At 56.7% G+C, this 17,747-nt stretch overlaps 1 protein-coding gene and 1 pseudogene across 7 annotated transcripts in view; one reads left to right on the top strand and one right to left on the bottom strand.

Annotated features, from left to right (window-relative positions):
* TMCO4 (transmembrane and coiled-coil domains 4) overlaps positions 1 to 17,747 on the bottom strand; it is a 108,027-nt gene that overhangs the window by 55,047 nt on the left and 35,233 nt on the right. For all 7 annotated transcript variants that reach the window (XR_011390867.1, XR_011390868.1, XM_002716055.5 and 4 more), the window contains exon 6: positions 8,038 to 8,170. Coding sequence is in view for 5 of the 7 variants with exons in the window: in XM_002716055.5 (XP_002716101.2) it covers positions 8,038 to 8,170 (133 nt within the window). In the remaining 2 variants the exon portion in view is untranslated. The remainder of the gene's footprint in view (positions 1 to 8,037; positions 8,171 to 17,747) is intronic.
* LOC127493636 (large ribosomal subunit protein uL1 pseudogene) lies at positions 13,304 to 14,074 on the top strand (annotated as a pseudogene).

Genomic DNA, 17,747 nt, shown 5'->3' with positions numbered 1-17,747 from the left:
TCAGCTCAACAAACCAACGTCCTCCTAGGCACCTCCTGGGTGTGCAAAGCACGGCACTTCTCAGAAGCTTCCTGAGCGAGAGGCAGGACCCCCGGTACCAAGCCCCGTGCACCACAGGTGCCGGTTTTCCACGACCTAAAATTCAAGGCAGCAGCGGAGTGGGATGAGGCAGAGCCGCGTGCTTCTCGCTAACCAAGGCGGGATGGTGACTGACAGTGCGGGTTCTGATGCCGGGGCCCAAACTCTGCAAACGTGGGCTTGGCTCCCACCCTGCTCTGGTGCAGGCTGCATCACTACTCAGTTGGCCCTCCCCATGGGAGGCGGATGCGGCCCCCTCAGCACCCTGCAGGACACCACAATCCGAGGACGCTCACGTCCCTTAGACAAAGCAGCACAGTATCCGCCTACAGCTTACGCACAGCCTCCCATATACTTCAATACATACTTATTTATTTTTAGTTTATTGAAAGGCAGAGAGAGACAGAAAGAGAGACCTCTTCCATCTGCTGGTTCACTCCCCAAATCCCCACAACAGGTAGGGCTGGGCCAGGCTGAAGCCAGGAACCCACAACTCAATCTGGGGCTCCCACGTGGATGGCGGGGACCCAGGTTCTTGAGCCATCACTGCTGTCTCCCAGGGTGCGCGTTAGCAGGCAGCTGGATCGGAAGTGGACGGACTGGGACTTAAACAGGTACTGCAGGAGTGACCTGGGTGTCCCAAGTGGTGACTGCACCACTTGCCTGCCCCTTCTCATATACCCTAAATCACCTCTAGATTAACCATCCCACCTAACAGAACATAAATAAAGTACTTGTTACACTGTATCATTTAGGGAGCAACAAGAACAAAAAGTCCGCGTGTGCTTATTAGTGCAGACATGATATTTTTTCCAAATATTTTCAATTGTGGTTGTAGGAAGTGGAAGCTACAGAGAGCTGATGAACTCAGTGGTCATGTGACCAGCTTTAGCCAATGAAGCATAGCAGAAGTGGTGCCTATCATTTCTGGGCGGATCTAAGAGCAGGAGCGGGGGCTGGATTGGTCTCTTCTGCTCTGCACTAAGGCCACCATCCTTTCAATGAGGGCCACTCTATCAACCCAGGACCCAGAGCCCAGACAGCGTGGGTGACATGGGTGATGGCCACAGCCAATCCGTAACGCACTTGCAGGATGAATGAGAAATACGCCTTGGAGGGTGGAGGTCTGAGGTCTGGAGCCACCTGTGACAACAGCAAACCCTGGCCTACCCTCCCACGCAGGAGCCCCTTCCTCACTCTGTGACTACGTACAAGTCCTTGCCTTGTCTGACTTTTCCCACCCAACAAACAGGGGTCATAAGAGCTTGGTCTCCAAGCATCTGGTGCCAGCGATCGGCAGGCTTGATCGTTCAATACGCGGCTGCTATCATTTCTCTCATTACTGCGCTAATCTCCTTGGTGGAGGCTGGGGGAGACTTTGAGCCTTTACTGATAATCCTTTTTTTTTTTTTTTTTTTTTTTTTTTTTTTTTTTTTGACAGGCAGAGTGGACAGTGAGAGAGAGAGACAGAGAGAAAGGTCTTCCTTTTGCCGTTGGTTCACCCTCCAATGGCCGCCGCGGCTGGCGCGCTGCGGCCGGCGCACCGCGCTGACCCGATGGCAGGAGCCAGGAGCCAGGTGCTTTTCCTGGTCTCCCATGGGGTGCAGGGCCCAAGCACCTGGGCCATCCTCCACTGCACTCCCTGGCCACAGCAGAGGGCTGGCCTGGAAGAGGGGCAACCGGGACAGAATCCGGCGCCCCGACCGGGACTAGAACCCGGTGTGCCGGCGCCGCTAGGCGGAGGATTAGCCTAGTGAGCCGCGGCGCCGGCCCACTGATAATCCTTAATTTAGTTCAAAGAGGACAGAGGGACACTACCGGCTTTTGACAGAGTTCAAGACCTGAGAAAGAAGTCCAAGTGGCTGTCAACACAGACCAGGAACACGTGCCGGACAAGCACTTGGCTGTCAGTCGGCAGCAAACACCGGCCGGAAGAGCTGGGTGCCGGGGAAGATGCACTTGGGCCCGGCTCTGCCGTGACCTTGCTCGGGTCACCCAGTTTTTCTGAGGCTCTGTTTTCTCACAGAGGAATTGCAAATGTCAAATGACCCCTTGGAGGAAGGAGATGGCCCCACCACCGTGGCCAGGTCAAGTAGGATGGTGCTACCGGTGGCTGGCTGCCCTCCCTCTCTTCCTCCCTGCCTGCCACCTTTGGGCCTCAGGGCCGTGTCCCCTCCCCAGCCTGACCCTCAGGGCCGCCATGCCTTGGCCCCTTCCATCTCTAACTTCATCCCTCATTGCTGCTCAACTTGACCGTTGCCTTCCAGAACCACAAAAACTGCCGCCATGCCGCCTCTCCCTCGTGCCCGGGCTCCCTCGGAGTCTTGGCCAGCCAGGATCTTCTCACCTCTGCTGTGGACTCAACATTACTCACTCTTCGTGTGTGAGCCGCTGAGTAACACCTCCTCCGGGAAGCCTGCCCCCAGCACCACCCTGCCTCTGGCCTCTCTGACTCTGTGTCATGTTCTTCCAGGATTCTAGATCAGTGGTTTTCAGATGGCAGGCCTCTGAATCACCAAAGGTACCTGTTAGAAACCTATTTCCCAGGCCAGAATCTCTGCCAGGAGGGGAGGAATCTGAAACAAGCTCCTCCAGGGTCCTGTTCTAGCTCACGCTGCAAGATGGCTGGGCCAGGCCTCCAGGGCGCGGCTCTGGCTCCCCACCCTCTGCAGCTTGCCCTGCGCCTGGAACTTGGGGGCACTGGGAAAAGTTCTTGAGTAGAATTCATTTATGCCAGCACCACACCGGGTTCTAGTCCTGGTCGGGGCGCTGGATTCTGTCCCAGTTGCCCCTCTTCCAGGCCAGCTCTCTGCTGTGGCCCGGGACTGCAGTGGAGGATGGCCCAAGTGCTTGGGCCCTGCACCCCATGGGAGACCAGGAGAAGCACCTGGCTCCTGGCTTCAGATCAGTGCGCTGCGCTGGCCGCAGCTCACTGGCCGTGGCAGCCATTGGAGGACAAACCAACGGCAAAGGAAGACCTTTCTCTGTCTCTCTCTCTCACTGTCCACTCTGCCTGTCAAAAAAAAAAAAAATCTCATTTACGCCAACAAGGCCGGGGTGGTGGGGTGCTGCCCCATGGCAGAGATGTGTCCCTGCTCACTGTCCACATCTCTGAACGTCACGGGGCACAGAATGCACATCCCAGCGCAGTGGAAGTGGGAAGTCTGGGGGAAGCATTCAGTCTGGTGGTTAGGATGCCATGCCCCGCACTGCAGTGCTGGGTCCCAGCCCTGGCTCTGGCTGCTGACTTCGGCTTCCTGCTAAGGCGCCCCCGGGGGGCAGGGTGATAGCCCAGGTGGCTGGGGCCCTGCCAATCACGTGGGAGATTTGTGTTGTGGTCCCAGACCCTGGCTGATGCAGGCATTTGGGGAGGGAATCAGCAGATGGGAATTCTCTCTCTGCCTCTCAAAAAACAAACAACAACAACAAAAAAAACGAAAAACAAAAACAAAGGGGGCTGGTGCAGTGCTGTAGCAGGCTAAGCTTCCACCTGCACCACCGGCATCCCATAGGGGCACCAGTTCAAGTCCCGGCTGCTCCACTTCCAATCCAGATCTCTGCTATGGCCTGGGAAAGCTACAGAAGATGGTTCAAGTGCCTGGGTCCCTGCACCCTCAAGACCCCTGGCTCCTGGCTTCAGACTGTCTCAGCTCTGGCCACTGTGGCCATTTGGGGAGTGAACCAGCAGATGGAAGACCTCTCTCTCTGTCTCTCCTCTCTGTCTGTAACTCTGACTCTCAATAAATAAATAAATCTTTAAAAACAAACAAACAAGAAAACTCCAAGCCATATCTATCCAGAATACAAACCAATTACCACCTGAATGGAAGTGGATATTAGAACAAATCTGAGTTGCCAGACACTTGTCATGATGCCGACAGATTCATTATTAAGAAAGGAGTCCAACACTTGAGTTAGTGCCATTGGACTTTGTGGGCATCATCTGCTTCTAGATTCTTCCTAAAGTGACACCTGCCCACCTGTGATCCCAGGGAGTCCTCCCTTTTAGTTGAGTTTGGTGGAAGGGGAAGACTTGTGGCCTAGCAGAATAAAACAACTAAATGTAAATACAGTCTTTGAGGGCTGTGTTATTTAAATGCATCGGCATTCATTTAGCAAATCATTTTTACAAAAATTAGGTGGATGATGCGCTGTAATCTCTAGTATTCTGCTTGGTATTGAACATTTATAAACACTGATTGATTCAAAAGCTTTTCTTCCTGATATAACCCTTTCTTTGAAAAAAAATTTATTTAAAAGGCAGAGAGAGAGAGAAAAGAAGAAGGAGAAGGAGAAGGAGGGAGGGAGGGAGGGAGGGAGGGAGGGAGGGAGGGAGATCTTCCCAAATGCCAGCAATGGCCAGGGCTGGGCTGGGGTGAAAGGCAGGAGCTGGGAGCTGGTAACAGAATCCAGGTCTCCCAAGTGGGCAGCAGCCACCTAATTACTTGAGTCACCACTGCCGCCTCCCAAGGCCTGTGTTAGCAGGAAGCTGGAGACACCAATGGAATCCAGTTCCTCTAACACGGATCTGAGCATTTAATCAGTGTCTTAACTGCTAGGCTACCGGAACTGAGCTGATCCAAAGCCAGGAGCCAGGAGCTTCTTCCAGGTCTCCCACATGGGTGCAGGGGCCCAAGCACTTGGGCCATCTTCTATGCTTTCCCAGGCCACAGCAGAGAGCTGGATCGGAAGTGGGGCAGCCAGAATACGAACCGCAACCATATGGGATGCTGGTGCCACAGGTGGAGGCTTAGCCTACTGAGCCACAGCACTGGCCCCTGCACATTCTTAACACTTACTTTGTATATAAAGCGACTCCATTTGCCAGTCCTCATGAACTATCGTGGCGTTTTACTCTTGCAACTACTTCAGCCTCATCTGACTGGATGCATTTTAGCATCTCCAGCACAGGGTGACGTGCGCTGGCTGAGTCACGTCTGGAATGCGCTTCCCTTTCCCTTGGAAGAGAAGACTCACAGAGCTGATGCATCTGCTCCCGGCGCGGACTTTGCCCGCTAGTTAGGCAGCCAGCACATCGTGAGCCACTGTTGGCCACGTGCACGTCCTCAAGCCCCAGCGAGGGACCTGGCTGGGCGTTCCACGCCGGCCTCCCAAAGGCAGAGGCCGGATCCCAGGCTGAAGCACTTTTTTTGTTTTAAAGCTTTATTTATTTGAAAGTCAGAGTTAGAGAGAGAGAGAGAGAGAGAGTCTTCCATTTGCTGGTTCACTTCCCAAATGGCTGCCTTAGCCAGGGCTGGGCAAGGCTGAAGCCAGGAGCTTTGTGAGGGTCATGAATCCAGGAGCCATGTGAGTGCAGGAGCCCAAGCACTTGGGCCATCTTCCACTGCTTTTCCCGGGGCCACCAGGAGGGAGCTGCATGGTAAGTGGAGCATCCGGGACTTGAACTGGTGCCCATATGGGATGCTGGCATCACAGGCAGCAGCTTAACCCACTTTGCCACAATGCTGGCCCCTAAAGACATCTTGAGAAGAGTGATAAAGGCACACAGCTCATCTCCTGGGTCCCAGTAAATTCTCCCGGCTGCCATGGCGTCTCCCCTGTCTGAGCGGTTCCCAACAGGGCCTTCAAATCTGAAATCCCCTCTCGCATTAACAGGCAGGGGGCGCTGTCTCTGAGAGGCGTGCTGGCAGCCTCCTGGTCGCATCTGGGAGAGGCCCAGGAAGAATTCTCTGCATTCTTCAGCGTTGACAGGGAAGCTGGGATTGGCACCCAGGCCTCGAGGGATCCCATAGGTGACGGCTGGGACGGGGAGAGGGCTTGGACAGATGCGTCCACCCGCCGTGGGACCTGGGGTGAGTGGTATCACCTGTCTGAGTTTGTTCCTTCATCTGTGAGACCCACGGGGCACAAGCACTCATCCCATGTTAGACGCGCCAGCGCCACGGGGAGGGGGCAGAGGCGGCCTCCTGCAGCGTGCCGAGCAGTACAAGGTAATTAATTTAACACCAGGCCAGCATCCCAAGTGAGTGCCGGTTCAAGTCCTGGCTGCTCTGCTTCCATCCGCTTCCTATCCAGCTCCTCGCTCACGAGCCTGAGAAGGCAGCGCAAGATGGCCCAGGTGCTTGGGCCCCTGCCACTCACGTGGGAGACCTGGATGGAGTTCCAGGCTCCTTGACTTTGGCCTGGCCCAGCCCCGACCCATTGCGGCCATCTGGGGAGCGAAGCAGCAGAGGGACCATCTCTCTCTCTCTCTCTCTCTCTCTCTCTCTCTCTCTGTAACTCTGCCTTTCAAATAAATAAATTAGCACATCTTTTAAAACTGATTTAATCCTCCCAACAACAAGAGACGTGGATACGACCATCACCCCCTGGCTAGACATGAAGGAAGTGAGGCCCATGGTGGTGAAGTCGTAGGCGGCCCCAGGGCACGTGGCGGGGGGAGGGGGGCGGGGGCAGAGGGGAGCACAGCACACCCCAGGCTCCGGCTTCAGAGGGGTTCGTTCACCCCCCCGGAAACCCAAAACCTCCAAATTACAAGAAATCTACATAAAATTCAAACCCCCAATATTATAGCTTAAAAAGAGCTGGTGCTGATGCCCAAGGCCACACAGAGAGCTGGGCACGCAGCCCAGCTGAGAACCGGCTCTGCTGGTTGGATGGCTGCTCCGATTCCTCTCCGGGTCTCAGATCCTTCCAGACCACAGACGGACACCACGAGGTCTCCGAAATAATAAACACACGTGGGAAGCCCTTCCTGTGCACGGCGGTAACAACGCAAGTGCAGCAGCTCGCTTCCCCCGGCACGTGGGCGCAGCCACACCCTCCGTCCCGGCCCACGCGAAGCCCAGCACAGGTAGGAGCTCATGGGGCCCGCGAGGGCCCTAAGAGGAGGCTGCTGTGACTGCCCCCCTTTCCTAGGCGAGGGGAGTCCAGCCCCTCCCCCGGTCAGCGGCAGGGCTGGGCTGTGCTGCACCTCCCGCTGGCCGCCTGCCTGTCCTCCTCTGGCACTTCCGGCGTTCTAGAACACTCAGCGGAGCACCGCGCTTCTTTCTGACACTGAGATTTCCAGACGGCAACTACGAGGCCCCGCAGCTTCAAGGCCTGTGGGACCCCACGCGTGTCCGGCGCACGGGAAGAAGCTGGACAGCCCCCGAGACGATGCTCACGGCGCGGAGCCAGGGTTTCTTGCTGACACAGCTCTGGGAGGCACAGCAAATGTTTTCAGATGATTTCGACACACCACGTTCTCTCCTTTCTCAAGGAAACACCCCTTGCCTTTGCCCCACAGACTCTGGCCGGAGAGCGGCTCTGGCTCTGAAGTCGGCTTTGGGATTGAACTTCCCACGGGGCCGATCCGGTGTAGTGGGGCTGTTTAAACGGTTACCATGGCTAAACAAAACCCAGAGGCAGGGAGACGTGCCTGGTGCCCAGTGCCTGCAATCAGCCTGTGCCTGGGGCTGATTTATTGCCCTGGGATTAGCTCCTGCAGAGTGACTTCCTCTGCATACCCACAGAGAGCAAGGCTGCTGTCCGGCTCGGGGGTACAGGGCGGAGAGAGGCAGGGGAGCCTCCCTGTGCGCCAGCCCCAGGCCAAGCACTCGGTGACGCTTCTGCATCCCCTTCCCCAGCCACGCTGGAAGGGCGTGATCCGTATTCCTATTTTCCAGATAGGGCCACCTGGCCAAGGTCAGACAGCGGATAAATGCCAGAAGTGGGATTTGAACCCAGGCCACTCGAGACTGTGGACAAGGGTTGGAAGAGCCCGAGGTCAAGCAGGGTCATAGGACATTCAAGCCACAGATCTGGGGCCCTGGCAGGTAAGGACTGAGGCCCAGAGAGGGCAGGTGACTTCCCAAGGCCACACAGCAAGTCAGGATGCAGCAGGGACCCCTCGTGCAGTGCTCCTTCCACCCCACAGCCTCATCTCTGGGCGGCAGGAGCAGAGTCCTGTCACCAGCGGAAACCCTGGCTCCGGGCCGGGGTCTGGGGCTCTCTTACTCAGACTCCTCCTCTCCGGTGTCCTTCAGGCTCTCCAGGAACGTGTCTTCAAGGAGCTCCAGCTCCTGCAAGGGCACCTGCAGCAGGGAGCTCAGGTGACAGACGAGGACTCTGGCCCGGGCATCATAGCACCCTCAAAGAGAGAGAGAACACAGCGGAGCGTCAGGTCAGGCTCTGGGCTCAGCAACTTTCACAGCAGGGACACCAGCAAACCCCACATCCTGGAATTGCCCACCATGGCCGGGCCTGCGGGCGGGTCTGGGGGCCAGGGGGAACGTGACACAGCTGCAAACATGCCACATGGCAACATGAGGACGGTGCGTTCCACCAGCCACGTGACAAAGAGGAGATGATAATAATGGGGGCACAGAGGGGCCTCTGGTGGGCGTGTGCAGTGTGCACTGGGGTCAACTTTCTGGAGGGTCACTGATAACACAAGGAAGTGTCACAAACTTAAAAACAACACCACCACCAAATCTGCATCCTGGGCGAGGCACCTGCAGCGCAAGGTTCAGATGCCTGCGTGCCCACATCAGAGTACCTGGCTTTGATTCCCAGCTCCGGCTCCTGAGTCTTGCTTCCTGCCAATGCGTGGTGATGGCTGAAGAACTTGGGTCCCTGCACCCACATGGGAGTCCTGAATTGCCTTCTGAGCTCTTGGCTTTGGCTGGGCCAAACCCCAGCCATTGCAGACACTCAGGGAGTGGACCAATGGCTGGAAGCCGTCTCTGACTCTCTGTCTCTACCTCTCTGCCCCCAAGTTATGGAAAAAGCTTGTACTGCCTTTGCCCCAGGAATTTAACTTTGAGAATTCCAATCTTTTTTAAAAAAATATTTATTTATTAATTTGAAAGTCAGAGTTAGAGGAAAAGAGAGAGAAAGAGAGAAAGAGAGAGAGAATCTTCCATCTGCTGGTTCACTCCTCAAATGACTGCAATGGCCAGGGCTGGGCCAGGCCAAAGCCAGGAGCCAGGAACTCTACCTGGTCTCTCCCATAGGTGGCAGGGGCCCAGGTAGCTGGGCCATCCTCTGCTGCTTTCCCAGGTGCACCAGCAGGAGCTGGGTGGGAAATGGAACAGCCGGGGCCCGAATCAGAGCTCTGACAGAGGACGCCGGCATTGCTGGCGGCAAGCTTCGCTCACTGTGCCACACACTGGCCCACACAGGATTTTGTCTCCTTTTCAAAATTATCCATAATGAACGGGCTACTTTTATAATTGGAAAAATTAATCGATGCCAAGTTAACCAAAAGCATCTGTCTCCACTCTAATTATAAAGCCCAGCAGTTTTTAAAGTCAATACGCGTTAGGGGTGGGGATTCAAAGCGACAGAATGAGGCACCCCTGGGCAGGCGCTGTGGCACAGTGGGTTAAGCTGCCTTCTGTGATGCCGGCATCCCGTATGGGCACCAATTCGAATCTGCTTCCAATCCAGCTCCCTACTAATGCGCCTGAAGAGGCAGCAGAAATGGCCCAGGTCCTTGGACCCCTGGCACCCACGTCGGAGACCTGGATGGAGTTCTAGATTCCCGGCTTCAGCCTGGCCCAGCCCTGGCCATTGAGGCCATCTGAGGGCTGAATCAGCAGAAGGGAGATCTCTCTCTCTCTCTCTTCCTCTCTCTCTAACTTTGCTTTTCAAATAACTAAATAAATCTTGAAAGAAAGAACGAACAGACCCTGCCCTGTGGAGTGGTTTCTGTCTTTGAGTAGCAGAGCGATGAACATGATCCCATGCGAAGTGTCTCTTTTCCACCAAGACTCTGATTGCATTTCCAAGCCCAGGCTGCCAAACTCCACCCCATGTGCCTGGCAGGGGCCCCCACGTGGCATCAAGGACCCTTCCGGGTCCCCTCTAGGTGACCTCAGAACATGACACACATCTGTGGACATCTGTGGGGCCAGGGGCCTTGAACTTTTACTCTCCTCCCAGGATGTGGCTCAGCCGTCACCTCCACCCTGAACCTCTCTGATCATGTCTTCCCTTGGGGTGGGGGGAGGGGTCTGCGGTTCCCTACAGGCCTCTCCCGGGCCCCTCGCCCTCTGTATCATGCCCGATCTCAACTTCCTCATCTGTTCATTCACACCCAGCACTTCCCCACCCACCCACCATGCGGCTTGCTGCGACAGCTCAAAACATGTTGATTCAGTGAGCAAACAAATCCTGCTGATTCTGAGGGCAGAGTCTCTGCCACCCAAGCCCCATGCCAGCCTTCTAAACTGGACCTCTGGGACACAGAGAGACACGCCCAGGCCTTGGCCTTCTGCTGGGCTGCACTAACCACCCGTGTTGGGGTGGGGCCTGGGAGACACGAGCCATCTCAAGGGTCCATTCCCAGATCCAGCTGCCCGTCGGCCTTGGTTGGGTCTCCCAAGTCCTCGATGTGGGACCCTCCCTTCTGTGACCTCAGGGCAATGTCACAGGGCCCCTGACATGTTCAAGCCGGAGGTCTCGGCTTCTGCAAAGGCCGTGGGCTTAGTGCAGGGCCTGTGGTGCGAGGGTCGGCTTCTGCCAGCTGCTCCTGACCGACTTCCTGGAGCAGAGCCTGTGTACGTGCTGGGAAACAGACCAGCGTGTGGTGTGTCTCGAAGTCACTAGGTTAATTAAAGCACCCACAGACAAAGGCGCAGAGCCTGCTGCGGCCAGGTGATAACGGGGCCGCGCAATCGAAGGCTGGGCGTGGTGATTAATGGGGGGCAATCACGATCCATGGCTAGCGCATGCCCATCCGTCAAGGCTGCGGCGATAGCCGCCAGGTGCATGGGTGATTAACATTCCCGAGGTGACCTCAAGCACGGGCTTGGTACCCCGGCCTCGGGGAAGGGCCATTCCAAGGACCTCGTCTTGCCGCTGAGACTCGTTAAGGAGGCGGGGCGGGGCACGAGTCCTGGGCTCCCCCAGGACCCTGGGGTTCTCTGGTCCCAGTTCTTGTGCCAATTTTCAGGTGGCCAACTTACCTGGTGAAGGCCTGTCTGTCCTGGCTCAGTGAAAGGTGCCCCATCCACCTTGGAGCTTAGGCTGAAAGCCTGGGCCTTGTTCCTGGCTCTTCTCTCCCCCTCCTGACGCCCAGCCCACCAGCTGGCACGGCAAGCGGTGCCTCCGAGGTAAATCCTGGTCTGACCCCTGTGACCGCCTCACTCCACACCCTCCGGCCCCCCACTGGCTTCTCAGCTTTCCTTCTCGACCTTGAACGCCACTGGCCGCACAGCAACCAGAGGGTTCTGTAACGTCACCAGTCGTGTTCCCACGCTGGCTTAGAACTCTCCAGTGGCTCCCTAGTGCTCTTCGAATCAAACCCACATTTCCTCTGAGGGTCTGCAAGACTGGGCTTGCACGGCCCCTTCGGGTCGCCCTCTCCCACCGCGCCTTCTCCCCGCCCCTGTATCATGCACCAGCATCTTCCCTGTCCAGAAGCCAAGCTCATGCCTGCCTCTGGGCCTTGGCACTGGCCACTCCTGCAACTTGGGAAGCTCTGCCCCCGGAATTCTGCCTGGCTGGCCTTTCCCATCAGGCCGAGTCTTAGCTTGCACCTCACCTCCCTGGAGAAGCCAGTGGCTCTGCATTTAGAGCTGCCCACCCCCGAGTCCCCTGTCCCTAGGACCTGAATTCTACCGTCATTCTCTCTGTGTCATGTCTGGCTCTCCCCGCCGGATCATCGGGGGTCTTTGCCTTGTTCCTTGCTGTCTCCCAGCGCCTGGGACACTGGCTGGCAGTCAGCAGGTGCGTGGTTCCAACGCACTGGCTCGGGAACTCACTGACTGCAGCACTGCCCTGCTGGCCCGGGTTCTCTGCTGTGCCTGCTGCCCCTGCTGCTGCTTCTACCGAGACACTCTTTTTCCACCATCCTCCATGTCCCAGTCCCTCCAGGGGTAAAGGGAGAAGGCATTACTGGTTCACGCCTCTCTCCCTCTCCGAGTGGGGATGCCTCTTACAGTGGTGAGTTATCCTTAAATGTCAGAGTCTGGGTAACGTCTGAACTCTCTCCTAGATTTGCCCATCGCACAGTTCCTTCCTCAAATGTCACCTCCGAGAAGCCCTCCCTGACTTCGCTCCACCGCTTTCTAGTCCCTTACCAGGAATCACTTACCACCACCGAAAACTGCAAAATGACTGTCTGTCTCCTCTCTAAAATACGAGCTCCAAACTCACTCTGCATCCTAGGGCCGAGCGCCAGCACCCCAGGAGGAGCTCCCACTCCTGACGGCTAGCCCTCCCCATGGCCCGAGGCGTGGGTGTTCTGCTGCCCCACTTTGCAGACGAGGGAAGAACAGGCACACAGAGGCTAACACACGTCCTCAAAGCCACGCAGCGGAGAGGGGGGAAGCTTGGATTATAATCCAGATAATGATGCCAGTGGTTCTGCTCTCTGTGCTGGCTCCTTTACAGGCAAATGTCCTACTCCTGAGTGAGTCTGGGGAATCCTGGACAATCTCACATGGCCAGTTCAGAACTCTTAACTTCAGCACACACAGGGCTTATACACAAGCTCAGGGACAGCCCTTGGCCGTGAGCCACAGGGCCACCTAAAAATGATCTGTGCCCTGGGCGTGCAGTTCTTTGGAAATTCCTGTAGGGGCGAGGGTGGGAGACGGCAGCCAGGGAGCTGGGCTCTGCCATCAGGAGGCAGGGGTGTGCCAGTTACCTAGAACTACAGGAAGGTCCGAGGATTCACCCCACACACATACACGCTACAGGAGCCCTTGGAGCCCAGCTGGTCCCCTGGTTCAGGGAGCGCTGGGGGCACTCCGGAGTCAGCCTGTGCACTCACATGGAGCCGGGCCCGAATCCACAACTCTGGGCTCTGTCCCCATCAGCATCTCCCAGTACAGACACGACTGCATTTTCTATCTCCTAATCCAGCAACGTCTTGTGCGCTGGAAGATGAGCTGCACCCTGGAGCTGGGGACTAAGTGCCAGCTGCCAACAGCGACTCCCTCGACTCTCCCAAGTGGGCCTCAGTGGGGCAGGACAGCCTCCTGTTGCAAAGCATTGAACTGGCCTCTGCTCTCAGCAACAGTCCCACCTCTGCGGGCCTGCTGCCGACCTTGCACCTGCCAGGAGAGCCCCAGCTGGAGCCCATGCCCTTGGGGATGGCATCGTGACCCGTCCCTTCCCGCTGGGGGCTGGCCTCTACACCGAAGGAAAGGAACCAGGGGCAGAAACGTCAGCCTTTATCACACAGACTATCTGCTAGCTGACGCTGTCTACGAGCTGAAAGGCTTTGGGCAAGTCTTAGCCTCTTTTTCCGGTTACCGCGGCGCGAGGAGCCATGAGCAGCAAAGTCTCTCACGACACCTTGTACGAGGCGGTGCGGGAAGTCCTGCACGGGCACTAGCGCAAGCGCTGGAAGTTTCTGGAGACGGTGGAGCTGCAGATCAGCTTGAAGAGTTATGACCCCCAGAAAGACAAACGCTTCTCGGGCACCGTCAGGCTGAAGTCCAGCCCCCGCCCCAAGTTCTGCGTGTGTGTCCTGGGCGACCAGCAGCACTGCGACGAGGCCAAGGCTGTGGACATCCCCCACGTGGACATCGAGGTGCTCAAGAAGCTCAACAAAAACAAGAAGCTGGTCAAGAAGCTGGCCAAGAAGTATGACGCCTTTTTGGCCTCAGAGTCTCTGATTAGGCAGATCCCACGAATCCTGGGCCCAGCCGGCAAGTTCCCCTCCCTGCTGACACACAATGAGAACGTGGTGGCCAAAGTCGATGAGGTGAAGTCCACAATCCAGTTCCAGATGAAGAAGGTGCTGTGTCTGGCCGTGGCAGTCGGCCACGTGAAGACGACAGACGATGAGCTTGTGTACACCATCCACCGGGCTGTCAACTTCCTGGTGTCACTGCTCAAGAACTGGCAGAACGTCCGGGCTTTGTACACCAAGAACACCATGGGCAAGCCCCAGCGCCTGTACTAAAGCACACCCTAATAAACCCTGGTGCCACCGTCCAAAAAAAAAATCTGTAAAATGGGAACAGAGCCTTTTAAATCTGATGAGATGTAATATGCCCAGCACTGGGGACATGAAGTGATCAAGGGTAGTAGATGCTACTCTTCTTAAGGTAAATGCTGTATTCCCTGCATCCTCTCTGCTAAGTCATGCTAAGATGCCATTCTTGGGGCCAGTGCTGTGGTGCCGTGGGTAATGTGACGCCAGCATCCACATGGGCGCCGGTTCAAGTCTCAGCTGTTCCACTTTCGATCCAGCTTCTTGCTAACGCACCTGGGGAAGCAGCAGAAGATGGACAAAGTGCTTGGGCCCCTGCACCCACATGGAAGACCTGGAAGAAGCTCCTGGCTCCTACCTGACCCAGCCCCAGCTATTGTAGTCATTTGGGGAGTGAACCAGTAGATGGAAGATCTCTCTTTCTCTCCTCTGTAACTCAGTCTTTCAAATAAATAAAGAAAAATATTTAAAAAATGCCACTTGGGACACCTGCATCTGTGGTCAGAGTGCCTGGTTACTTCGCTTCTGGTCCAGCTCCTGCTGGTCCGCCCCTGGGGAGGCAGCAGGTGGTGGATTTTACTGGGGTCCCTGCCACCCATGACCCAGATGGAGTTCCTGGCTCCTGGCTTCAGCCTGGCCCAGTCCTTGCTGTTGGAGGATTTGAGGAGTGACCCAGCAGATGGAAGATCCCTCTTTCTCCTTCTTTCCCTCCCTCTCTGCCTTCCAAATAAACAAATAAAAGAAATTACAGAAAGAGAATTATGCACAGAGCTGAGTGTACACAGCAGGTGCACATTTCCCATCTGCCGAGTGGATGAGCCAGGCTGCCTAGGTGCTGATAAGCACAGGATCCCCAAGGAGGCTGGCAGGGAAGCCAGCAACCAGGTGATACCACTGGCACTGGTACCAGTGGGTACTCCCACTCCCCGGGGCCAAGACGAACAGCCCCAGGGTGGCTGACTCATGGGGAGGCGGAAAAGGCTGCCGTGGCTCCCACGTGCCTGTGTCCCCGTGGCCTGGAACTGGCCCTCCCTTTAGGACCCCGAGTGCAGAAATCACCGTTCAGTTCAAGTTGACCAGGCGCCAACTCAGAGTTCATGGCAGGCCGCAGTTTGTCTTAAATGGATTCTGAAGCTTTGCAGTGGAGCCCTGGGCTGGGGTCCAGGGGCCGGGGGCTGGGGTCCGGGCTGAAGCCTGAACTTCTCCCCGGAGGTGGGGTGAGCAGCACCTGATCACCAGCCTTAGTAGCTGATCTGAGGGTTCTATGCGGGTGCTTCAAAAAGTTCATGGAAAACAGAATTAAAAGGTGAGTGCCAAAAAAAAGCACGCATAGCTTTCAGGACACACATTTTGCAGGGACCTTCTGAAGTGGGCTCCGCCCCTCTGCACTGATTCCCACTCTACCTGGGGGGCCCTGCACTGCGGCTGGCGGGACCCTGTGTCACCAAAGGCAAAGGAACCGGAGCCCCCACCCGAGACGGCCGCATGCTTGTTCTGTCGCCTGGAAGGCATCTGGTGAGGTCTGGGGACACCGAGAGATGGGTGACTGGCACCTGGTGGGCAGGAGTGAGGGAGGGGCTGAAGGCTGAGAAGGCGCTGCCTGGAGGGATGCGTGGGCCCCGGCTCAGTGCAGCCGTATCACAGAAGCACCTTCTTCCTGCGGGCACTCAGCCACAGATACACAGAGGCATGCGGAGACTCCAGCCCGCTGGCCACCCACAGGTCTGAGATTCCCATGCTGACTCCACGCTGATCCTGGTGGCGGGGGGCAGAGAGAGTGAGCGCCAGCCCCACTGGGAGAGAGCCAGCCAGGTGGGGGTGGGAGCAGAGAGAGAGAGCGCCAGCCCCACTGGGAGAGAGCCAGCCAGGAGGAAGGCGGTCAGATGCACGGGCCCCTGCTCGGGGGCCAGCTGTCCTCTGGGGGAGGCCCCTCCCCCTCGCCAGCAAAAGCTCAATGCCCACCACGGGGCTGTAGACGCTGAGAGTCAACCAGCAGATAGGGCCTTGCCCCTGTGCGGCTCAGGGAAGAGGCAGAGACCACTGGCACATCGGAGACGCCAACCCGCTCCCCCGAGATCCTGGGCGTGTTCTTAGACTCAAAGCCAGTTTAAAAATCCACCTTCTTTAAATGGCACGTGTGGCCCCTGCCCTGCATTTGTATCAGAGACCGCAGCCCAGGGCAGTGACGCGACAGCACGAGCATCCCAGAGACAAGGCGAGAAGCCACGTGTCCCGATTTCCAGGCTTTGCCATCTCACCCCGACCATGCTCAGGGCGCGGCACCTGCAGGCTGCTCCCCACCCCCGCGGGGTCCTGAGCAGTCCACCTGCATCGTCCCACTTCCACACCTCCACCGACAAGGTACGGGCGAGGACACCAAGGCCGGGAGACACCACTCGGTCCCTCGCCATGGGTGACTTTGAATTCTAACCCCCAGGACCCATTCTCTGAGTCCTTGGTTATTTGTTGGTGTGGTCGCGGAATCAGACAGGGCAACTGTTAGCAAGCCACTGCCCTTCTGTGCCTCAGTCTGCTCATCTCTATGACCTCTGGGGACCTTTAGACGCCAGCACCTGCTCCCATGGGGTGCCCACTGCACTGTGCAAGCTGCTGCTGCTGCTCTTAGCTGCCAGCACCTGGTGGGGGGGCAGCAGATAAACCAAGGGCACCTCCCAAGCTGCCATCAGAGACTGGGGCAATTTAGGTAGGAGGTGGGGCTTTGTTCCTGGTACGTATGGGGCCTGGGTCCAGGAGCAAAATCCTCGGCTGCTGGAGTCCCTTACAATAAATAGCAAGGCACTGGCAATGACCTCTACATTCTCTCCTGTACACTTTCAATCATCTCTGACGACTTACGACAGCCCTACAATGTCACTGCTATGTAAACAGCTGTTACATCGCAGTCTTCAGGGACCAGTGACATGGAAAAATCTGCCTATGTTCAGTACAGACACAACGCTTTCCTGAATAGTTCCTATTTGCAATTGGTTGAACCCACAAGAGTGCTACAATAGCCCTATGGGGACGTCTCTGTCTTTGTGGGTAAAATCAGTTAACAGTTTCCAAGTGTCCAGCTCTGCAACTCATCAGCTTAGGCAAATCGCCTCTCCAAGCCTCAGTTTACCCACCTGTAAAGCAGGAATGCCTACACTAAAGGAGAGCTGTGGGGACGAAATCCAACAATGACCGATGGGAGCAGGCAAAGTCACTCGTGTCTCACAGGTGATTAACAAGGGGCAGGAGCGCTGTAGAATTTAAGAGGCAGTGCCACTGCAGGTGCCCGGTGCCGACAAGGATGTCCCCAGGAGAGCACGAAGCACAGGCAGCTGCTCAGGCCATTTAAAGCCCGTTGTGCACAGCAGGCTAAGCTGCCGCCTGCAGGGCTGCCACCCCGTATCAGGGCACTGGTTAGAGTCTCGGCTGCTCTGCTTCCGATCCAGCTCCCTGGGAAAGCAGTGAAGGGTGGCCTAAGTGCATGGGCCCCTCCCACGTGGGAGGCCCACATGGAGCTCTAGGCTCCTGGCTTCAGCCTGGACCAGCTGTGGCTGTTGTGGACATTTGGGAAGTGACCAGTGGATAGAAGATCCATGTTCATTCTCTCTCTCTCTCTCTCTCTCTCTTAGAATGAATAAACAAATCTTTAAAAGAAAATAAAGGCCGCTCAATCACTCTTCAAGAGCCAGCCACACGGTCACTCACAGCAGAGAGAGGTGTGCTGCCAAGGGCCCGCGGGTGCCCGCACAGCCTCAGGTTAGCGGGCTGAGGAGAAGGGGGG

This window comes from Oryctolagus cuniculus, chromosome 7, assembly GCF_964237555.1.
Source record: "Oryctolagus cuniculus chromosome 7, mOryCun1.1, whole genome shotgun sequence".
In the NCBI taxonomy this organism is placed as follows: domain Eukaryota; kingdom Metazoa; phylum Chordata; class Mammalia; order Lagomorpha; family Leporidae; genus Oryctolagus; species Oryctolagus cuniculus.
The sequence above is the reverse complement of the archived record's forward strand: the minus strand, read 5'-3'. Positions and strand labels throughout refer to the sequence as shown.